Raw genomic sequence first — 21,492 nt, forward strand, 5'->3', positions numbered from 1 at the left:
GCATCAAATTGATCTAGAGGGGGCTGAGGCATGGACAACTTGGAGCAGGTTTTATGTCGTGAGCACCGGGATATTACGGAACATTTCTCAGAAATGAGCAAGCCTTTTAACCCAAAAGCCTATCACTCTGGTGTACAAAGTGTTTAAAAACTCGTCGTAGGGGTCTAGTGGGGTGACGCGTCATTCTGTGGGAATCTATACACCGAGTCTAGCAACCGGAGAAAAGGCACTACGTGTAGTCTAGATGCTTATCCACAAAGGGAGGAGGGGCATTTTGACATTGAGCCAGGATATTGTGAGTTAGAATCATCATACTTAGCCACAAAAATTAGCATATAATTTCGAAATCAGCCTCTGACCATCAAGAAACTGTATTGATGTTCTTTTGCCTCTGCCCTGTGACAACCATAGCAACCGCTAAAACGACCTCCGCTCCAACATATTCCAGCTCATCTGACGATGATGTTTCATCTATTGGAGATGATCAAAATTCAATGGACGAGAAAAAGCTCCTCCAGCAGTGGTCATATTCTCTGTGCTCTGATTTCACATCTGACTCCGGCGTACCAGCGACCTGGACTTCCGGTCATCCCAAGCACTGGGGCGAGGCCAAAATAAACCTCAATGGCGATGCAAGACACCTTCGCTAAGCCACGACGATAAATTGCTCGCGGTTGGAGTCAGAGATGAAATCCATGTCTTCGATCTTGCAACACATGCTCAGATTGAAGTTTTGCGCGGACATCCCGGTCAAGTGGTGACTGTGATGTTCGCCCCATGCTACCATTGTGGATCGGATACGAATAGTCCACACTATTTATTAGCATCCCAAAGCGAGCAGGAAGGAGGGGCGAATGGATTTATCATTCTCTGGGAGTTGGATGGTACTGGGAAGCAAGTGCAATCCAACGATATAGATCTTATCCCAGAACAAACTATTTCTCTCCGCTTCGCAGGTGAATTAGGCTCATTTGGTAGTCCGTGTTTAGCCCCGACGGAAAAAGCATGTTATATGTCGTGCCCAATGTCTTAGTTCACTTCCCCAGCCGTCGCGCTGAATACTCACCTTGTGTTACAATCTGGGATATACGCAGCAGATCCGTCCGCCACCAGCTTCATGGACATACCAATGCAGTCATGTGGATCGGTATCAGCCCAAATAGTCTTTTCACAGCATCGATATCCTGGGATGGCACCGCACGGATCTGGGATACCTACTCTGGAGAGTGTCTTCGCATTATTGGACCTCTGGGTGGCCAACTCTGGTGCGGCATCTTCTCGCCTGAACGCTTCTCGCTGTCAGTCAGGGTATGGCGTGGAGGCCAGATGGAAGCTTGCTTGCTGGCGCCCTTGAGAATGGCGGGCTGTTCCTCTGGGGTCCGCGTACGGGTGTCAGAAAGGGAATGTGGTGTCTGGGCTTAGAGGGTTATTTGAGTCAGAGCTTTGCGACGATTAGTGGAGTGCATTTTATAGATGGGGGACGGAAGTTGCTGTTTCGGATACTCGAGGGAACGGTGGAGGTGTATGACTTTGAGTCTAATCTCAAGCAGCAGTTTACTCGGGGTCCAGAAGATATAGTTACTTCATGTCCGCGCGAGGAAACGGTCTGCTCGGCCGATTCCAAGATTCTCGTTGTTCCAGATGCTGATGGGGCTTTGAGACTGTGGAATCTTCAAGTTTGATTCCTTCGTGTGCTTCATACGTGGAGATTTAATTCAGGCTCGCCTTTGTGATATAATTATATGTTCAGATTATGCATAATTACGCCATATTACTTCATGTATATACTTTTTGGGTGATTCCATCTTTTCAATCCGACCCCAGGATATCCTCTCTGGTGATACCACTGCGGTCACACATAGCGCGGAAGATACCATCTTCCCGATCCCAAAGCGCAAGTGGAGAGTCCATCTCCGCAATGCTACCCTGATCCATTACGCAAATGCGATCGTAGTGAATGATCGTGCGCAGCCGGTGCGCAATACACAGCAGAGTCTTTCCTTCGAAGCCCTGCGCCATCGTATGCTGGATCTTCTGATCGGTCTCAAAGTCAACGGATGAGGTTGCTTCGTCGCAGACGATGATACGAGCATCACGCACGAGTGCGCGGGCAAGGGCCATGAGCTGGCGCTGACCGAGGGAGAAGTTCAGACCTTCTTCGTCGACGGCGGATTCCAGTGTCAGGCGATTTGTGGGGCGGGGCTTGGAATCGCTGCCGGTGAGGGGGGGTCGTGGTGCCAGTGCCGGGGATGCTCAGGATGGCTTCGGTCTCGGGGCCGGTTGTTTCATCACCAATCAGGTATGCCTTGCGCAGGGCAGTCCATAACTCTAGATCGGTGTGCTCGTTGAAGGGGTCAAGGTTCGAGCGAATAGTGCCCTTGAAGAGAGCGGGATCTTGCGGGATAATTGCCAATCGAGATCGCAGGTCATGCAGACCGACAGTGGAAATGTCGATACCGTCGATATGGATAGAACCACCGGAGAGTTCGGTGAGACGGAACAGCGCAGACATGATACTGGATTTTCCGGCACCCGTCCGTCCAACGATACCAATGCGCTCGCCTCCTTGGACGTCCATGGTCAGGCCCTTCAGGACGAGAGGAAGGCCATCGCGATACCGCATCTGCGTGTTATCAAAGACAATATGACCCTTCTCAGGCCAGCTAGCATCCACCTCGACCCTGTGCAGAGGCGCCTCCTCCTCAAGTTCGGTTCCATAATAATGCACACGCTCCGTGGCGTTCATGTTATTCTCGACCTCGGCAAGTTGGCGAACAGTGAATTGCAGCATCTGCGCGATGGCAAGAATATAAGACAGAACCAACCCGGAGATACTGGGGGAGACATTAAATCGAGAGGTAACGACCAGAACACCAGTCACGAACACGAGTGCCGTAGCTACGGCATCGAGACGCACACTGAGCCAGCGTTGATTAGAGAAGGTAAGGAAATAGGCGCCGTTCATGGTATCGATGGAATTTCGAATGCTCTTGCGGAATTGGTTCTCGACACCGTACGCGCGAATGCAGGCTGTACCGGTGATGGCTTCACCGAATTTCGCGTAGACGATTGATCGCAGGACTGCTTCGTGGCGCTTCATCTCTCGTGCAGAGGCGCGGTAGTAGTTTGACGCAAGCAGGAAGAGGATGAACAATGGAACAAGAGCGATGACAAACTGGAGATAGTCAGTAATGAGGAAAAGGGAATCGAAAAGATGCATCACTCACGTAGTAGAAAAAGACAATAATCAATACCATAACCGAGATGATCATAGTCATTGTCAAAGCGTAAATACGCATCGCGTCAGAGAGTTCATTATCCATGACCTGAATATCCTTTGAGAAGCGATTGGTGATTCGGCCTAGAGGTGTTGTGTCGAAGAATGACATTGGCGCACGCAGGACACGGGTCATCGCACGCTGAAGCATAGTGCGACTAGCATTGGTTCCACAAGTCGTCATATAAGTCGAGAAAACGAACATCAACAAGACAACCATGCCACCAAGCCCGGCATAAACACCAATGTACTGGCCGGTCGATAGACTCGGGTACTTGTCAGATGTCCAGTATGAAAGCCACAGACTTGTCCAGATGTTGGCGACGTTCGCAAGACCGAGAAGAATGAATACCATCACAGCGTTGAAGTAGCTGCCCGATGCACGGATGTATGCCTTCCACACACTCCATCCAACAGATGCAGTCGCCTTTTCTTCCTGCTGCATCAGAGCAGCAGCAGGCTTACCTGGTGCAACCTTTTTGGTTGCGGCCTTCTCGTTAGATGCGTCGGCAACCTCATCTGCAGCCTCAGCCTCCTCCTCCTCCTCCTTCGAGTCTTCCTGTCCAGAAGTAGACATGAGTCGCTTAAAAAGCTCATTATCACGCATCAGGTTGTCGAAGGTATCGACAGCGTGGATGCGACCCTCTTCCATAACAACAATTCTATCACAACGGCTGAGAACATGGAGCTGATGAGTTGCCAGAATTCTGCAGCGATCCTTGAGAAGACCGCAAATCGCCTTGTCCATGATATGACGTCCAACGTGAGCGTCCACAGCCGACAAAGGATCGTCCATAAGCACGAGCTCTGCATTGAAATAAATAGCACGAGCGATATTCAAACGTTGCTTCTGACCACCAGATACAGTAATACCACGCTCTCCAATTTCAGTCGAGTCGCCATTAGGAAGAATCTCCAAATCTGGAGCCAGAGCACAGGCATCGATGACTTTTTCGTACCAGGACTCATCGTACTCCTTTCCAAACAGAATGTTGTTGCGCACGGTGGCGTTTTGGATCCAGGCGTACTGTGGGCAGAATGATCGTGTCGTACTCATGCGAACCTTGCCATCAGTCACGCGCATATCGCCAGCCAGTGCAGAAAGCAGAGAACTCTTGCCACAGCCAACGGTTCCGATGACCGCGAGCAGCTCGTTTCGTCCGACCTCTAGGGTGACATTCTTGAGCTTGAACGGCTCCAGGGGAACCGAATCTGCGTTTTCCTTTTCGTCGGGGGAAGTCAGGGCAGTAGATTCAGGGCCTTTCGCGGGTTTCTTCTGGTCTTTACTCCCCTCCTTCTCGTCAGTGGGTAAACGCTCCCAGGTGAAAGATGCGTTTTCGATTTCGATGGCATCCGACATGGTCTCATCCTTTTCAATGTCTTCCTTCTGCTCTTCAGCCAACAAGAACTCCTGAATCCGGTTGAGAGCAGTCCATGCATCCGTGACTTGTCCGATGACGAGTGGCATCATATTCAGCGGCATCCGCAGCGAGTTGAACAGAGCGAGCGATGAGAAAATCGGAGCCGGGTTCAACTCATGCTTTGACAAAGCGTAGGTGATGAAAGCAAGCATCGAAGCGAAAATTGGAATCGACATGGACACACAGAGAATACCATTTCGAACAGCCAGAAGCGTCTGAATAGAGCGAATCTCCCGTTTCCGGATCTCCTTCAAACGATTGAGGAAACTACTCTCCCAACCGAAGAATTTGACAAATCGAACGGCCTGCAGAATCTCCTGAGTAAGAGAGACTCGCTGATCGGTGATCTTGTTGATGTTTCGTCGTCTCTTGATCAGGAATCGCACGGCGTAGGTCAAGAATGGCATACCGAAAACCAACAGAGCGTAGCCGGAGAGACAGCTGTAGCCAATGTTGACAATCAGCAGAACCAGAGTCACGATGATGGTGATCGGAGCAGACCAGATCATGTGGAACATGCCCATTGCCAGATTGATGCGATCCACGTCGATACTCATCAAAGCGATGATGCGGCCATTATTCCATCCGCGACCATCACCAGCAACACCGGCGGGAGAAGTCGCCGCCGCAGCAGCCTTAGGGTCCTGACTCTTCCCCTTGCCATCCTGCTTCATCAAAGCTTCCTTGGTAGCCTCCAAAGCTTTAACTTCCTCCGCCGTCGCCTGTCCACCGGCCTTGGCACGACCAGACAACTTCATAGCCTTATTGAAAACCTGAGAAATCAGGACAGCACGGATCTGCCCACCAACCATCTGACCCCGATAAAGGAACTGATTCGTACATAGACTCTGCAAGGCCTGCATGCAGGTAATACCCACGACGAAACCCATACCACGCCCGATATGCGGTTCCGGGCGACCGCTATGCTGAGCGGCATAAGCCTCCGTCGCATACGCGATCAAGTACCGGGTCAAGTAAGGCGCAAACACCAGCAACAGCGAACTGAAAAACTGGCAGACAGCACCGAGAATAAATTCAAAGCGAAAGGTGTCGTATAAAGCCCAGACGAGGGCGCGCTTAGTTCCGCGCGCGATGCGATCTTCCAACGCAGTGTCTAGGCGATCTGATAATACGTCGACGGTACGGTTGGGATTAACCGTCCAGATGTCCTGCAAATCGAGTGGTCGCAAATATCCGACCTGCATAGCATTTCGAATTAGTATCTTGATATTCTCCCCTCTTTCTTTTGCCGATACACCTCGGCTATCCGTACAAGCAGGGATTAGAGATAACATACCCTCATCAAAGGCGACATCCATTGAAAGGTAACAACACTCAAAAACGAAGCCCCATACTCCCTCGAATGCGTGCGCTCCTCCGGTACAGGCGGCGGGGTCTGCCAACGTAAGGGATTCAAGCGTTGATGCCATTTCTTCTTGGGCGTGGGGGGCTGCAGAACCACATCGGGGGCCTTGGCTTCATCTCCAGACGCCGATCTAGAACTATCGGCCGCCTGGAGCTTTTCGTCGCCCACGACAACTGCCTGCGGCTGTGGATCGGGCGCAGACATGGCGACTGAAAGCGCAGAACGGTCGCAGATGGGGGGATGATCAAAAGACCGAACTGGCAGAAGGACAGAAAAGAAAACAGAGGAGAAAAAAAACCGGGCTCGTTGTAATTATGAATCGAATGGAAATAAGGGACTTAAGCCATCACCGAACAAGCCATGCGAATGCGAGATGTGGGGCGATGGAGCGGGACTGAAAACGGAAATTGAATGTTTGAGCCTTGAAGCTTGGATTTTACTCAGGATGGAATGAGTGTATATAATAGGATAGAAAATGTGAGTCATGAACTGTTTCATAGGATAGTTAGACTAAGATTCTTCATTGATACAAAGACTCATCATCTGTGGTATTCGTTTGCTCCTTTTCTCCTCCTAGCGGATCCAACTCCATGTATTTTTGCCCGTCACGGCAATTCTGACGGAACTCGGGGATTATGTACATTGAAGACAACGGTGTATCGGTGCTAAAGTATGTAATTTCCCAGCTAAGCTTCCAGCTACCAACTCCCCACATCGGAGAAAACTAGAAATTTAACAACCGGAGCCCCGGTCGCCAGCGTCATCCACGGATCACCAAACAATAAAAGCTCTCCTATCGGCAGTCGCAGCGAATACGCATTCGCTCTCGCGTTCGCTTAGAGTCTCCAGCCAATCCGCCTTATCGAAAGAGCATCGGCCGTCGGCATTCATAAGGCCCGATTCCGCCGTCCTGGACCACAGAAAGGGGATTAGTAATCGGGCATCTCCATCCCAGAGTGCTTGAGCCTCGTCCCATCATCCATCATCCCATCACATTCCCCGAATTCCCCGTCCCCCACTAACCCGAGGTGGGGCTCTTATCGGTGGCAGACAGATGATTACTGATCCTTGGCGAATCATTGGCCCTGGAAATACTACAGCTCTTATATCGGGACGGAACATTGGACGGTACAGGGTACGTACAGAGTACAAAGATCCTCGGCGGAGACGTATCTCCGCCCCCCTCGGAGCGGAGCTAACGCCCAGAATGGCAGATTCATTCGGACAATTGAATAGAGTCACGATCTTGTATGCATACGTATAGACTTGTAAAGATTAGTTTGCATACTATGTACTGCACATTGTGATCGCCAATACGGGGCAAGTCAATTCATGGTCTATGTCAGCTTGGAGCTGCAGCTAGCTATGGTATACATATTCAATCTGGAAGCAATGCCGGTTCTTCTTTGTTGATCCGTTCCATCGTCAAGTCGTAGTGGCAGCCATGCCAGCCGGAAAATACATCTATAGTTCACTCTACCGGACACGGGCGTGCCTCGGGCGTGGGATAAGCTCGCGCATTTTGCTCTTTTCCCTGGTGGAGGCAATATAGCATGCGTTGCTCCCGGAAGATCGTGGGTCAAGGCCCTTTAGGTGGACTAGTCGCCCAGTACGGGATCCCCCAAAGTGGATCTAGTTCTCGATGCCAATCTTGACATCCTTCTCCTGCGAGGGGATCACCTTAGCCTCGGCCTTGCCCTTGAGAGTGGGAAGCTCATTCACGGCCTCGTTGATGATGGCCAGAGCCTTCTGGATCTCCTCCTCGGTGATGACCAAGGGTGGAGCCAGGCGGATGATGTTCTGGTGAGTAGGCTTGGCCTATCGGAGATTCTCAGTTAGCTTGTCTCCACAGCGAAGCTTAAACGGAAGAGAGAAAGTGTAAGCTACGTACCAGCAAACCCTTGGACTTCATCAACATGCACAGATCCCAAGCAGTGTGTCCGTTGGTCTTGGACTCGTCAATGACAATGGCATTGAGCAGACCCTTTCCGCGAACGGTCTCGATCAGAGGGCTCTTCAGATCCTCCAAGCCCTTGCGGAAGATGTGGCCGAGCTTCTCAGCACGCTCAACCATCTGCTCCTCCTGGACAACCTCCAAAGCACGGATGGCGACGGCACAGCCCAGGGGGTTACCGCCGTAGGTCGAACCGTGGGTGCCGGGCTCAATCGTGAGCATGACGTCCTTGCGACCGAGCACGCACGAGACGGGGTACATACCACCCGAGATGGCCTTGCCCAGCAGGACCAGGTCGGGCTTGATTCCGCTCCACTCGTGACACAGCAGCTTGCCCGTGCGGGCGATACCGGTCTGGATCTCGTCACAGATCAGGAGTACATTGTGCTTGTCACACAAAGCGCGAGCCTCCTGCAGGTAATCCTCGTCGGGGACGACGATACCGGCCTCACCCTGGATGGGCTCGACCAGGAAGGCGGCCAGGTTGGGGCCGGCCGCCTCAAAGGCCGCGCGCAGGGCAGCCTTGTCATTGTAGGTGATGGGCTTCTCGGTGCCGGGGATGGTGCACCCGATACCGGGGAGGTAGGGGCCGTAGTTCTCGCGAGACTCCGGATCGGAGGACAGGGAGATGGCGGCGAACTAATGCAAGGGGCGGTCAGAATCAGCCACCAGCTTCCTTTTACGGCAAGTACATCTGGGTGTGTACACCCAACCAAGAGGGACAGGGGATCAAGGAGCCACTTACAGTACGACCGTGGAAGTTGTTCTCAGCGCTGAGGACGACAGCCTTGTTCTCAGGGATACCCTTGACCTTGTACCCCCACTTACGAGCGATCTTGATACCCGTCTCGACCGCCTCGGCACCCGTGTTCATGGGCAGGACCATGTCGAAGCCGAAGTAGCGGGTAACGATCTCGGCGAAGCGGGGGAAGACGTCATTGTAGAATGCACGAGAGCTCAGAGTCACGCGCGAGGCCTGGTCCACCAAAGCGGCGACCAACTTGGGGTGGCAGTGACCCTGATTCACGGCAGAGTAGGCAGAGAGGAAGTCGAGATAGTGACGTCCCTCGGGATCCCAGACGGAGGTACCCTGAGCTCGGGCAAAGACCACGGGCAAAGGGTGATAGTTGTGAGCGGCATAGTTGTGCTCTGCCTGAATTGCCTCCTCAGTCGAGGCAGCGTGGTAATGGGCAAGAGAACCGTTGGTCCCGTTGGTAGCCATGATGATGAATTGCGGGGAACTTTGAAAGTTGGAGAAGTAGAGAGAGGGGGAAAGATAAGGTTGGGGGTATAAAATAAAGGTGTAAAGGCAAGGTAAAAAGGAGAGGGCTACACAGCAATTGATCAGAGATTGGGAGAATCTTAAGAAGAAGAAAATGAAGAATGAAGAAGGAAAAAAAAGAAAAGAAAAGAGATCGTAGCAAAGGATTATGTAGGGAGTCAACCCGTGGAAGCGGGCGTGGCGTATAGATCCGCCGCTATGCCGCTAAGTGCAAGTGATTTCTCCTAAGTGCAGGTTGTCGCGAGCCTCCAATTCCCTTGACATCCACTGTCCCCTATACGCAGGATTACACGAGTTTCGTCAAGTTTTTGCTTCCCCCGTCTCCAGGACATTCCTCAAGTCTCCAATCGCGACTCTGTATACACCGGCCCGGCTGACGGATGCCAAAAGGTGCTGTTTTATTCGTCCTTTTCGTCCCTCGTGTCACACTCCTCCCCTGCTCCTAGTTCAAACTTCCATTGATGTCATGCTCCACGCCCCGCGGCATCCACCTCAGGGCGATCTAAGCTCAGGCCAGTGATAGCACTGCGATTACCTTTCCGAATTGGTTTCGCTGGTGCTGCCCATTCGCCTCGACCATCCCCATCTCCTCCTCCATGGCTTCCCCGCGTCGGGTCGCGTCGCAACCCACCTCCCCGACGACAAACATCTTCCTCTTTCTCGTCGCATTCCGACTACTCAATGCGCTCGTCGTCCGCACTTTCTTTCAACCCGATGAATTCTTTCAGTCATTGGAGCCTGCATGGCAGATCGCGTTTGGCAAAGGCCAGGGTGCTTGGGTGACCTGGGTAAGTTGACATCGCAGTCGCGAACGACAATCGCGAATTTGATCGCTAATCGCGCTTATGGTCTTCAATAGGAATGGCACCACCAACTCCGATCCTCCTTACACCCTCTATTCTTCGCCGCCATCTACAAAACAGTCTCCTTTCTCGCAACAACCCTCCGCCTCTCCGCTGCGACGCGCGCGGAACTCCTGATTGCCGGGCCGAAGACCGCGCAGGCCGTGATCGCGGCGGTCGGTGACTTTTATACCTGGAAACTAGCTACTCGCGTCTACGGGACTGATTCTCGTGGCGCATGGACAACGGTATGTGGCTGCGCGAGATATTACTCGACAAGAGATTTGCGCGCGGTGGGACACATTGGCTGATGGTGTAACAGTTGATTGTCACGGTTCTCAATCCTTGGCAGTGGTTCTGCTCAACGAGGACCTTGTCAAATTGCGTTGAGACCACGGTGACAATTGTCGCGCTAGACTCCTGGCCATGGCAGTGGTCAGCAGGCACCTCGACCGAAAGTACTCGCGAGAATAATGCTGGACGCAAGAAGAGTTCGGCCGAGGGTCAAAAGGTCCTCCTAACCAGGTATGGCTGGATTCACCAGACGCTACTCATGCAACCGCTGACGCGCATCGCGCATAGTCTTCGACAATGCCTGTGCCTGGCAGCCCTCGCCTGTATTCTCCGCCCGACTAACATCCTGATCTGGGCAACGCTAGCGGCCGTCGCTTGGCTTCGCACCAGCTGGAGCCAGCGCAAAGTCCTTATTCGGGAGGTTCTCTTCTGCGGGTAAGTTGGATTCTTGGATTTTCTCACCTTGTGCGATTGGCTGATATTCAACGTTCTCTAGACTAGCCGTCCTCGCAGTGTCGGCCGTCGCAGATCGTCTATTCTACGGATTCTGGACGTTTCCTCCGCTTCGCTTCCTATACTTCAACATTGCGCAATCTCTGGCGGTCTTCTACGGCCGCAATGATTGGCACTACTATGCATCGCAGGGCTATCCACTCCTGCTTACAACATTGCTGCCCTTTGCGCTTGTCGGTCTCTACCGCACCTTACGGACCCGAGCTTCTTCTGTCGCCGATAGATTGCAGACAGAGATCCGAGTGCAATTAGCGATTGTATGTCTGATCATGCCATTCGTGCTGTCTCTGATTTCGCATAAAGAGGTGCGCTTCATTTACCCGTTGCTACCATCGCTGCACATCCTGGCTGCGCCACCGCTTGTGCAATTCTTCTATCCCGCGGTATACTCGCGGTCATCGAGTGCCTATACCCCGCAAAGGCTGGTCCTTATTTTCCTCGTGGTGGCCAACCTCGTGATTGGTCTCTATACGACTCTTTACCACGCATCCGGAGTGGTGAATGTCCTCACATATCTGCGCCATCAACATGAATTCCACAGTTCATCTCCCGAGTCTTTGGACTCGCAGCATGCGCCGGGAATCACAGCTGGATTCTTGATGCCCTGCCACAGCACCCCGTGGCGCTCTCATCTAGTATATCCCACAATTGATGCATGGGCACTCTCATGCGAACCCCCAATCGATCGTACTGCGGCCGAAAAGGCCGTCTATCGCGACGAAGCGGACCAATTCTACGACGATCCATCCCAATTCCTCCGCGACAACATGAAGGGAGGTCTACGCTACCTCCCCTCCCGACCAAGCTACGTCTCCGGCCTCCGGTCCGCCCCCGAGCCAGGCAAGACGACATGGACACACGACTGGCCCGACTACTTAATATTCTTCGAGCAACTAGAACCCACAATGCACACCCTCCTCCGCGCATCCTCGTACGCAGAGTGCTGGCGCACCTACAACACCGCATGGCACGATGACTGGCGCCGACGCGGCGACGTGGTGGTCTGGTGTCTCGATCCGTCCGAACAAGACGCATGGCGCGCGGAAAAACATCAACGCGCGCAAGAACACCGCGACCGACAATTCGAGCGAATAGTTGAGGTCTTCCAAAAAGACGCACGTCGTCAACAGAAGAAAGGATGGAAAGCTCTAATTCCATCTCGATCTTCATTTTCTTTCTCTTTCACCTCCCCTTGGTCCTCGCGTTCCCGCTCTCGACTTTCAACGTTTACCTCATGGAGCCGGTCCGTGCAGTCGTATTTCTCACCTCGCCCTTCGTGGCGGGAATCGATACAGTCTGTTTTTAAGCCACGGCCTGCGAGTGGTTGGCCGTGGAGTCGACGGTCCCGTTCGCTTTGGGAGAGATTCTGGGCTCCGTCACCTAGTATTTGGGACTGGGTTCCTTTCTCGTTGCCTAAGTGGTTGGGTTGTTTATCGAATTATAACAGCGAGGATGATCGGGATATGTGGTCTTGAATATTTATTGACTCTTGCTGTTTTAGCGAGTTCATTGCTGATATTGAGGATGTCTAATGTCACGCATATCGAGAAGGGGAAGAGTAATGTGTATATAGTGTGCTTTTTGCAGTTCAGCTATACTGATACCTCGAAGATTCCGCCAAGAGGCATTGAAATGCTACCTAGTTTTCTCCCAATTGAGATATCGCGAAAGGGATTCCATCAGACAAATTACATGTTTATTGAACACGGTCGATATCTTTAGACTGAAATCTGAAAAAAAGAAAATATGTACCATTGATCCGCTAACGGGACAAAACGAAAGAAACAATCTTGTACAAAAGAAGAATCCACGAACAGAAAAGAATGAAGCCCCCTCAAAACAAAAAAAAAATAGTAGGCAACAGACACAAAACACAAAAGAGCGAGTCAGACCAGACAAAATCTCAAAGATGCACCCTGCAATGCACATATACACATCTCGTCGATCCATCTATTATCCATGTCATTAGGAAGAATCAATCCATTATCAACATCCAGCTGCATATCGACTTTTGAAAACAAAGAGTAACCTCAGAGCACATGATTAACCGTAGCGCGCGCTCAAACTGGCGAATGCATCGGGGCTGTGACGCCCGCTCTGCAGGCCGTTGATGTCCACGCTCGGCTGGCTCATGTGACTTCTCGGGAAAGCCGTGTTGACCGGTGGCGGACCGGAGAAGGGCGAGGTTTTCATGCCATTTGCTTGGGCGGGAACTGCGATCCCGTTGGTACCCATTCCAATGCCCAGTCCTGAAGAAGGGGGAAACGCCGAGACGCCTGCTTGTGCTGCCAGACCCGAGCCGACGGTTGCGGCGCCGAAGGGATTACGGGATGCCATGGCGGGACCGTTCGCGCTGGGTTGCGGAGTCTGGATAGTGGAGCCAGGTTGGGTCATGGGCGTGGAAATGAGAGAGTGTGTGAGGGGAGGGACGGGGCTGGTTCCTGCGCCAGGCTGGAACTGATATTGGGATTGTTCGGGGATGGAAGGGATAGTAGGAGGTGCCTGGTTGAGACTGTACAACGAGAGAATGCTGCTTTTATCCATGCGGGCTGTATGCTGAGGCATCAGCTGCTGTGGTTGCTGAGGCTGTAGTTGATTGGGGTAAGCTCCAGTACTCTGCGGTCCCATGGACTGCTGGAAAGGATTGTAAGATCCTGCAGCAGTGGCCTGGGCCTGAGGCTGGAATTGCTGGGGTTGCTGTAGCTGCTGCTGCTGCTGTTGCGGCTGGGTTTGGAAAGAAGGCGCCTGGCCCAAGGGAGATGTGCCGAAAGGAGAGGTTCCGAAGGGGGAAGCTGAAGAAATTGCTGGCATGGTGTTTGCATGCTGTGGCTGTCGAGGGACGGTCATTGATTGCACCGACGCCCCATTCTGCTGAGCCTGTGGTTGCAGATAAGGGTTTTGGTTTTGCGTTTGCGGCGTAGTGTTGAAGAAAGGATTGCTCTGCGGCGCACTGGGGTTGGGGAAGGATTGGGCGCCCATACCGCCCTGCGGCTGGGCTACTGGTTGGAAGAAAGGATTGTAGTTGCTATCCATGGCCTGGGGTGACGAGACATAACCGTTCTGGGAGAAGGTAGAGGTGACTGGGGGAGTAATTGGCTGCTGATAAGTTGCCTGGGGCATCAAGCCCGTTTGAGCTGGATATCCACCGGTCGAGTGCGGGAAGAGCGGCTGGGACACCTGGAGGTTTTGGAACGACGCTTCCAGAGGCTGCGCCGGTTGTGGTGTCTGTATCTGGGCCGGTCGGTCGAACGGATTGTAAGACGTAGAATGAGGCTGCTGTGATACCTGGTTGCCGGTCGTCGCAGTAGGCATGTCGAATGGATTTGGCGATGCGGCTGGCTTGGGCGCTACCAAAGCACCGGCAGACGTCGCCGTGTTGTTGGTTGGAACGGGAGTTTTGGCCCTTGACGCCTGCTTATTCCCTTCTCCCAGTCGTACCAATGTCTCAATTGACTTGTCCAGATTCTCATTCAATCCGCGAAGAACCATCTCGTTTCGCCGGTCATTGTCGAAGCCCATATCCCGCAGCGCGGCCATCTTCGCCTCGAATGAGGCAGTTGTCACATCGGCAACCGGCGCACCAAGACCGCTCGTCTGGCGAGGCGGTGGGGACCAGGATCGCTGATCAGAGGTGGGCGACATTGATCCCTTGGACTTGTTTCCAAATCGGCGCAGGTTCGAGGTCGAGGAAGCTGATCGAAGGCCGAATCCAAAGAACTTGCCGGACTTTGGGGGCAACGGTGGCGGCGAGCCCTCGGGGGAGATATCGTTGCGATGAGAATCGTCGTAGCTCCTCTGTCGTTCCCTCCTTTCCTCCCTCCTGTCGTGACTTCTGGTATAGCTCTCGTCTTCGCGACTCGGGGGCTTGGGCTTTCCATCTTCCAACGATCGGTACTGATATTTCTGCCGGATAAATCGTTCCATGCACGAATCGGCCTCGTCGATATCGGTAGGGACGGGGGGCTTGATATTTTTGGGGTTGAAAATCTTGTTCATGAGCAGATTGCCGTGCGATTTCATGTTCTAGATCACCAAGTCGGACCAGTCAGTTTCCGAGTTTCACTTCAATATCGAGGCAAATTCACTTACATCCACCTGTTCCGACGACCAAGTGTCCATTGATAGAGACTTGACCTTGGAGATATGTGTTCCCAGCTTGCGGTGGATTGCGGCGCACCGCATACACAGGAAGATACCCATCTATTCGGAGATCAGTTCAAGGCATCGGGGTGTAGGATATGTAGAAATAAGAGAGGGTCGCATACGTTCCAGCTTGCCCATCCTATGATTGATTGAGGTATAAATTAGAACGGACATCCCACAAACGACGAGGGTCAATGGTCAAGAGGGGAAACAAACCTGGGGTCAAGGCATCGCAATCGGCACAGCGGTCATTACCGGGAACCGTCCGGATCAGGTCGGCGAGGGCTTTCTCATTGCGCTGCTGCTGGCGCTTGCTAATGCCACTGGGCATGATGAAAGAGGTGAAAGGAATGGACACAATGCAAAGATTGCGGAGCGAATGGAAATAATAGGGGGGGTAAGGGGAGAGGGAGAAAGAAGTCTACGGAGTTTAAGGCGGAGAAGAGAACCAGGGACCAGAACCAGACCGAGACCGACGAGGACCGGAGAATCTGCGAGGGGCACCCAAATAGTTTACCAAACTTCCATCTCCCCGATTCCCCAGAATGAGGTCTTCTAGACTTTGGGCCTAATTCTATGAAATCGGAAATTTGGCTCTCTGATCTTACGCGTGGCCATTGCATAACCCCCTTAGGATACTATTTCCAGCTCCACAAACGGTCGTTTTGCTAACACTTGGCTCACAAGACTTGGCTAGGCTGGTTCCTTTTCTAGGGTGTTTCTAGAAGAACCATCTTGTCACCAGCGATGCTCAAGCCCCTGATCAGATAGGAATTGACAATAGCACCTATCAGGACACTATTTCCATCTTCTGCAGTATCTTCTCTAAAGCGGTCTCTATAACAGGTATAGAGCCATTGATCTACAGATATACAGAGCTTCAAATCAACCACATATGTACGTTGAAATGAAATGTTCGAGCATCAGATGACTCGCATCCACCACCGCAAGCAGAGAGCTCAAAAGAGAGCTCCCCAATGCCGTCGAGGAGTCACAAGCACTCAAGTTCATCTGGTACGCCAATATGACCTGCCATCCTATGGCATGAGAATTGGAGGTTGATTATGCGTTCGAGGTAAAAAGTGTAAAGAGAAAAAAGAAAAAGAGAAACGGAGATTCGCCCGAAATTTTCCCCCAAATAGGGACCGGCACGTGACCTGGCAGGACTAGCAAGCGGGTATGTAGTCACGTGATAGTGTGGGCACTATTTTCTCAATTTTCTTCTTTTCACTTTTCCTCTTCTTCCTTCAACCATCACAAACACTCGGAGCAGTGTCTCGATCCTGTAATGTGAGGATCGAGTCTCTCCGAGACCTTTGATATAACAGTACAATCTAGCAGCATAACAGATGCTTCGAACCCCACATAACCCGCGTGGTGCCTCCTGATGGCACTGGACGCTTCATGGGTGATTTTTATCGTTCGTTCGTGGGAGAACAAAACCAAACAGCTTTTAGCAGGGCTGCGTCTACTCCACCCTGGTGCTCGCCTCCAATCGAGCAGCAGGACTTTTTTACGACGAACATTCTAAATAAAATACAATGAAATTGCAATTGACTTTTATTTTCAATCTCTTTCGTAGACTCTGGTAGACCTTTCCGAGACTTTAGAAGCTCCTCGGTACGTTACCAGGTTCCGAGCATCCTTCCGAGGGAATCAAACTCGAGATCGTTATCCACATATGGTACTTGGTAAAAAGTTTGTAAGAACACGGAGACAATTGATCTATTGTGGTTCCCCTTGGTCCATGAAGATATCAGCAAAGCAAATTCTGTCAGAAAAGACCTCGCTAGCCGTGCGCGGTTCTTTCCATGCTAGCGCCAGCTAAGCTCTCTCCAAAACCTACTTAGAGTAACCACCTGATTAGATCGAACCCTCATCCAAGCTTCGTACACGGCATGTTGGTTGCAAGAGGAGAATGACTACCTCGAGCAGTCTGAGGCTATTCACAGTGTTCTCCGGTTTGGGGGGTCTTTCAATCTATTGTCTCTGATGCGATAGAAGCTACAACAGTTACTGCAAGCTACAGTACAGCAAGAGCTTGTTATTCGACAACATCTCGTATAAGCAGTACTTTGATCGCTTCGGGAGACTATCCGAAGGAATAGACATTGGAAAAGGTTATTAGTGAGCACCAGTCTCGTTCCTATCAGACCTCCAAGATAGCCATGGAATCAAACTCAGCGCTGACCAGAATGACGATCTGGAAGGCGTTTATTAGCAAGCTCCTCGAGCCAGACCATTCGATGAGGTAAGCCAGGTATTATCGGAGGAGGCCGTGCAGTTTCCCAGTGGATCCTCGTTCGGTCGCCCAGCCAGCCAGAGTCTTTCAGTTGGTAATTACAGGCCCACCGCAACGGATGTGGACCCGAGGTGTGTACGGAATGGATTTCACAGGCATCGTTACTGAGGTAGAGGATAGCAGATAGGGAGTGTATTATGATGGCAATGACTTGGAAGGGCCAACTAGTACCATCACAGCCGACTGTTATACATTGGAAAGCGATAGGGAAAGCCATGGATGGAAGATAGTTTGCGCGGGGAGCGGCGTGACAAAAATGCGGAGAGCCAAACGCCGAGGCAATCGTGAAATGTGGTCCAATTGATTGGCCGAGATTCCAGCTGCTTCTCTGTTGTATCGTTCGGAACCCTAGGTTGTCATGGGCATTGGAGAATGGAAGGGGGGGGAGGGATCCTGCAGAAGGACTGGTCATTTATCTACGCCTCCCCCGGCTTCTTCCTTTCCTTCCGATCCGACTTGAGTCCTTCCTCCCATTCCTTATCTCTCTCTCTTTAACAATCTCCTTGTGAATACCTCTTTCTTTCCTTCATTTACCTTCCTCCCTCAATCACAATGGCCTCGGCTGCTCGCTCCGCTACCCGCGCGTTCCTGCGCTCGACCCCGGCGACCTCCTCGTTCCGCCCGGCTGCTCGCTCTGCTCGCTTTGCTCTCCCCCAGGGCTTCCGTGCCTCTGCTCGTCGTGGCTATGCCTCTGAGGCTGGTGAGAAGAAGGGTGGCTCCGGTGGTATCTTCGCTCTGGCCTTCGCCGTCGCTGGTGGTGCTGGTGCCTACTTCTACCTGAACGGCGAGTCCACCAAGGGACCCTTCGTCCCCACCAAGGAGGACTACCAGAAGGTCTACGATGAGATTGCCTACCGTCTGGCCAACGAGACCGACTACGATGATGGCAGCTACGGCCCCGTAAGTTACCAATTGGCACTCTTTTGCCTATACAAGAAACCAAAACAAACAACTAACACGGGGGTTTGTTTTCTTCAATAGGTCCTCGTTCGTCTCGCCTGGCACGCCAGTGGTACCTATGACAAGGAGACCGGCACTGGTGGCAGCAACGGTGCTACCATGCGTTTCGCCCCCGAGTCTGACCACGGCGCCAACGCCGGTCTGAAGCACGCCCGTGACTTCCTCGAGCCCGTCAAGGCCAAGTTCCCCTGGATCACCTACTCCGATCTCTGGACTCTGGCCGGTTCCGCCGCCATCCAGGAGCTGGGTGGCCCCGTCATCCCCTGGAGACCCGGCCGTGAGGACAAGGACGTCGCTGCCTGCACTCCCGACGGCCGTCTTCCCGATGCCTCCAAGGACCACCGCCACATCCGCGACGTCTTCAACCGCATGGGCTTCGATGACCGCGAGATGGTCGCTCTGATCGGTGCCCACGCTCTGGGCCGTGCTCACACCGACCGCTCCGGTTTCGAGGGTCCCTGGGACTTCAGCCCCACTGTCTTCAGCAACGAGTTCTTCCGTCTGCTCGTTGAGGAGAAGTGGAACCAGCGCAAGTGGAACGGCCCTGCTCAGTTCACTGACAAGACCACCTCCACTCTGATGATGCTGCCCACTGACATTGCCCTCGTCAAGGACAAGGGCTTCAAGCAGCACGTCGAGCGCTACGCCAAGGACAGCGATGCCTTCTTCAAGGAGTTCGCCGAGGTCTACGTCAAACTCCTCGAGAACGGTGTCCCCTTCACCGTCAAGCCCGAGGACCGCTTCGTTTTCAAGACCTCTGAGTAAAGAGAGTCGTGCTTGATGTGAGTGTACGCTTCCGGGGGTTTTCTATTTTGACGCATACATTGTGTGCAATTTCTTTTCACCTGTTTGATATCCGAAATTTTTCTCGATCTTAGACATAGAGATCCTAGAGATAGAGATCTTAGATCGGCCTAAATATGAATTTTAGATCTTACTTCATCCTACTCTTTGACAGTAGCTGAGATCGTGGAAGGTGTCCACTGTGGGAGTAGGCCAGTTAGCCATTTTGTCTATGAGAGGCACCCATTCTATACCTCAGCTGCTGAAGCAAAATGTACTAAATCACGCTCTGTGCGTTGTCAAGGACCCAGTTTGAGACGAATCCAGTGCGATGAGACGATATGAATTCCACTTCACCTCTGGCTTGCACAGTATTCCTAAATTCGGTTATCTTGACATAAAATCCAACCAAGCAAGCTCAAGCAGACGTCTTCAAATCCGCCGCATCCACCCAATTCCCATGCAATCCCTGTCTCAAGCGAATAGGCAACAAAATAATAGCCTTTGCCTTCGTGAAATCCCTCGTATCCAGCAAATGCAACTCACTAGACATGCTATCATAATTATTGATGAGCGCCAACAGATACCCATCCCCCTCAACCGTCGATCCACTCCGAGGAATAAAAACAGGCTCCTGCACCATATGCGTTCTACCAGGGAAATAAATCTCCGTCTTACCCGTGCTTACATCAAAATGGCCCAGACTATTGTACAGCGGATAGCCACCGCCGAGTTTGGGACCGATGGTTGGGAAGTCCGTGCCCAGGGTGGGATCCATAAGATCCATGAAGCAGTGCTTGTAAGGCTGAGTAGCGAAGCGGTCGTCGATACGGTAGAATTCGGTGTTGTGCTGTTGAAGGATCTTGGGGCTGGGGAGGTTGAGATCTTCTGAGCGGGGGTTGAAGTTGAATTGGACTAGTTGGGAGAGGATGGAGCTTGGTTCGGGCGCGTTGCCTTGTGCGTCGGGCCACCAGAAGAAGACGTTTTTCTCGCTGAGACCTAGGTCCATGGTGATATTGCCGTTCTCATCTTCGTAGGCATTGGCTGTGTGGCCTGGGAAGGAGTTTTTGTACTCGAACCACTGTTATAATGTTAGTTTAGCTATTATAAACCCCCAGCTGGGTGGATAGTCCAGCAAAGATTAACTCACTTTGACATCTGTAGGCTTAGCTCCTCGACGGGGCAAAACTCCAAGGTAGAATGGGGTCTCCGAACTCCATTGCCAGTGCTCGCCACCTTGTTTCATTCTCTCAATGTCACAGACCTGAGGGATGACAGGGAAAAGGACCTTCAAGCCATTAGGGTCAGTAAACACCTCTCAATTATGGTTTGTATCAGGATATCAGGGTGTCAAAACTTACCCAATTCTCCGTCACAGCAAAATCATGAATCATGGCAGCCACGGGAGCAACCAACCAAACCACCTCGGTGAACTTGCCATCCGGGCTAACGTTGTAGTAGCATACATCCGGGGTGCCATCACCTTTGGCCTCATATCCGAAGCAGATCATCTCTCCAGTCTTCGGATCGAACTTTGGATGCGCCGTGAACGTCAGACTAGGGAGCTGACCCTCGAAATCATAGAGACCCTTGGTTTCCAGCGTAGCGGGATCAAGTGCATACGGGGGAGCATCTTCTTTGAGAGCTAGTAGCTGCCCGTTGAAGTATACCACATTGGTGTTGGCAGTTGAGCGAACTTTGAACTCTACCGCGTCGGTGAATTTGTTACGGTATTTGCCTGTTTACCGGCCGTTAGAGAACACTTTGGTCTAGGGTATTTGTAGAAAGTGAATGAGTGGACATACCAAGGAGAGCTCGTTTTGCTTCGCGTTCTCGAGTGAATTTCTCGGTCCGCACATAGCGTTGACGGAATGACACGCTGCCATCTTTGATCGTGAAGGCGGCGATGTTACCGTCGCCATTGAACCACTGTCCTCCCATTATTAGTATCAGAGTATTAATGTTGATTCATACTATTGGAGAGGAACATACCGGATCATTCTCCACAAACGGAGGAAGCTGGGGATCGGGCATCACCCGATAGAACGTCCCATCAATCTCCTCGGGAATGCTACCACGGACTTCCAGTGCTTGGATTTCACCTTCCAATCGGCATGGCTTCATGAACCCTTGAAACTGGGGTCGATCGGGGAAAGCACTTTCTACTTTGGTACCCATGTTGGCTTTCAGTATGTCCCCAGTCAAGATGAGATAGGGTCCCAGGATGATGATATTTTGCAGTGGGAGGACCTCTTTCAAGATAACACCGAACTAAACAGTTTATAAAGAGAATTGGCTTGCGCTAGGCCCTGTCTCTTGGGGAACTTAAACTTCCAGTCATTCGAGACGCGTGTG

The 21,492-nt window shown here is 52.0% G+C and overlaps 6 protein-coding genes across 6 annotated transcripts; 2 read left to right on the plus strand and 4 right to left on the minus strand.

The window, feature by feature from the left end:
- Nucleotides 1-1,809: 1,809 nt before the first annotated feature.
- Nucleotides 1,810-6,268, minus strand: N7496_000768 (ATP-binding cassette transporter YOR1; the record flags this gene model as incomplete). Its single annotated transcript, XM_056693699.1, has 4 exons — nt 1,810-2,252; nt 2,293-3,175; nt 3,228-5,897; nt 5,996-6,268. 4 exons carry the CDS (start codon nt 6,266-6,268, stop codon nt 1,810-1,812), a joined length of 4,269 nt encoding a protein of 1,422 aa, XP_056560428.1.
- Nucleotides 6,269-7,696: 1,428 nt separating this feature from the next.
- On the minus strand, nt 7,697-9,258 carry car2 (ornithine-oxo-acid transaminase; the record flags this gene model as incomplete). The annotated part of the gene is made up of 3 exons (XM_056693700.1): nt 7,697-7,882; nt 7,956-8,657; nt 8,764-9,258. Coding segments are annotated over 3 exons (1,383 nt in total), but the record flags the coding sequence as incomplete, so codon positions are not given.
- Nucleotides 9,259-9,896: 638 nt separating this feature from the next.
- Nucleotides 9,897-12,424, plus strand: gpi10 (putative glycosylphosphatidylinositol-alpha 1,2 mannosyltransferase; the record flags this gene model as incomplete). The annotated part of the gene is made up of 4 exons (XM_056693701.1): nt 9,897-10,088; nt 10,160-10,390; nt 10,465-10,871; nt 10,933-12,424. 4 exons carry the CDS (start codon nt 9,897-9,899, stop codon nt 12,422-12,424), a joined length of 2,322 nt encoding a protein of 773 aa, XP_056560430.1.
- A 568-nt stretch (nt 12,425-12,992) lies between these two features.
- N7496_000771 (uncharacterized protein) lies at nt 12,993-15,423 on the minus strand (the record flags this gene model as incomplete). Its single annotated transcript, XM_056693702.1, has 4 exons — nt 12,993-14,972; nt 15,039-15,149; nt 15,215-15,231; nt 15,309-15,423. 4 exons carry the CDS (start codon nt 15,421-15,423, stop codon nt 12,993-12,995), a joined length of 2,223 nt encoding a protein of 740 aa, XP_056560431.1.
- A 2,523-nt stretch (nt 15,424-17,946) lies between these two features.
- Nucleotides 17,947-19,119, plus strand: N7496_000772 (peroxidase; the record flags this gene model as incomplete). Its single annotated transcript, XM_056693703.1, has 2 exons — nt 17,947-18,294; nt 18,376-19,119. 2 exons carry the CDS (start codon nt 17,947-17,949, stop codon nt 19,117-19,119), a joined length of 1,092 nt encoding a protein of 363 aa, XP_056560432.1.
- A 436-nt stretch (nt 19,120-19,555) lies between these two features.
- N7496_000773 (carotenoid oxygenase family protein) lies at nt 19,556-21,315 on the minus strand (the record flags this gene model as incomplete). Its single annotated transcript, XM_056693704.1, has 5 exons — nt 19,556-20,218; nt 20,288-20,425; nt 20,499-20,875; nt 20,943-21,066; nt 21,130-21,315. The coding sequence occupies 5 exons, from the start codon at nt 21,313-21,315 to the stop codon at nt 19,556-19,558; spliced, it is 1,488 nt and encodes a 495-aa protein (XP_056560433.1).
- Nucleotides 21,316-21,492: the final 177 nt, after the last annotated feature.

This window comes from Penicillium cataractarum (genome assembly GCF_028827025.1).
Source record: "Penicillium cataractarum strain IBT 29864 chromosome Unknown utg000001l, whole genome shotgun sequence".
NCBI lineage: Eukaryota > Fungi > Ascomycota > Eurotiomycetes > Eurotiales > Aspergillaceae > Penicillium > Penicillium cataractarum.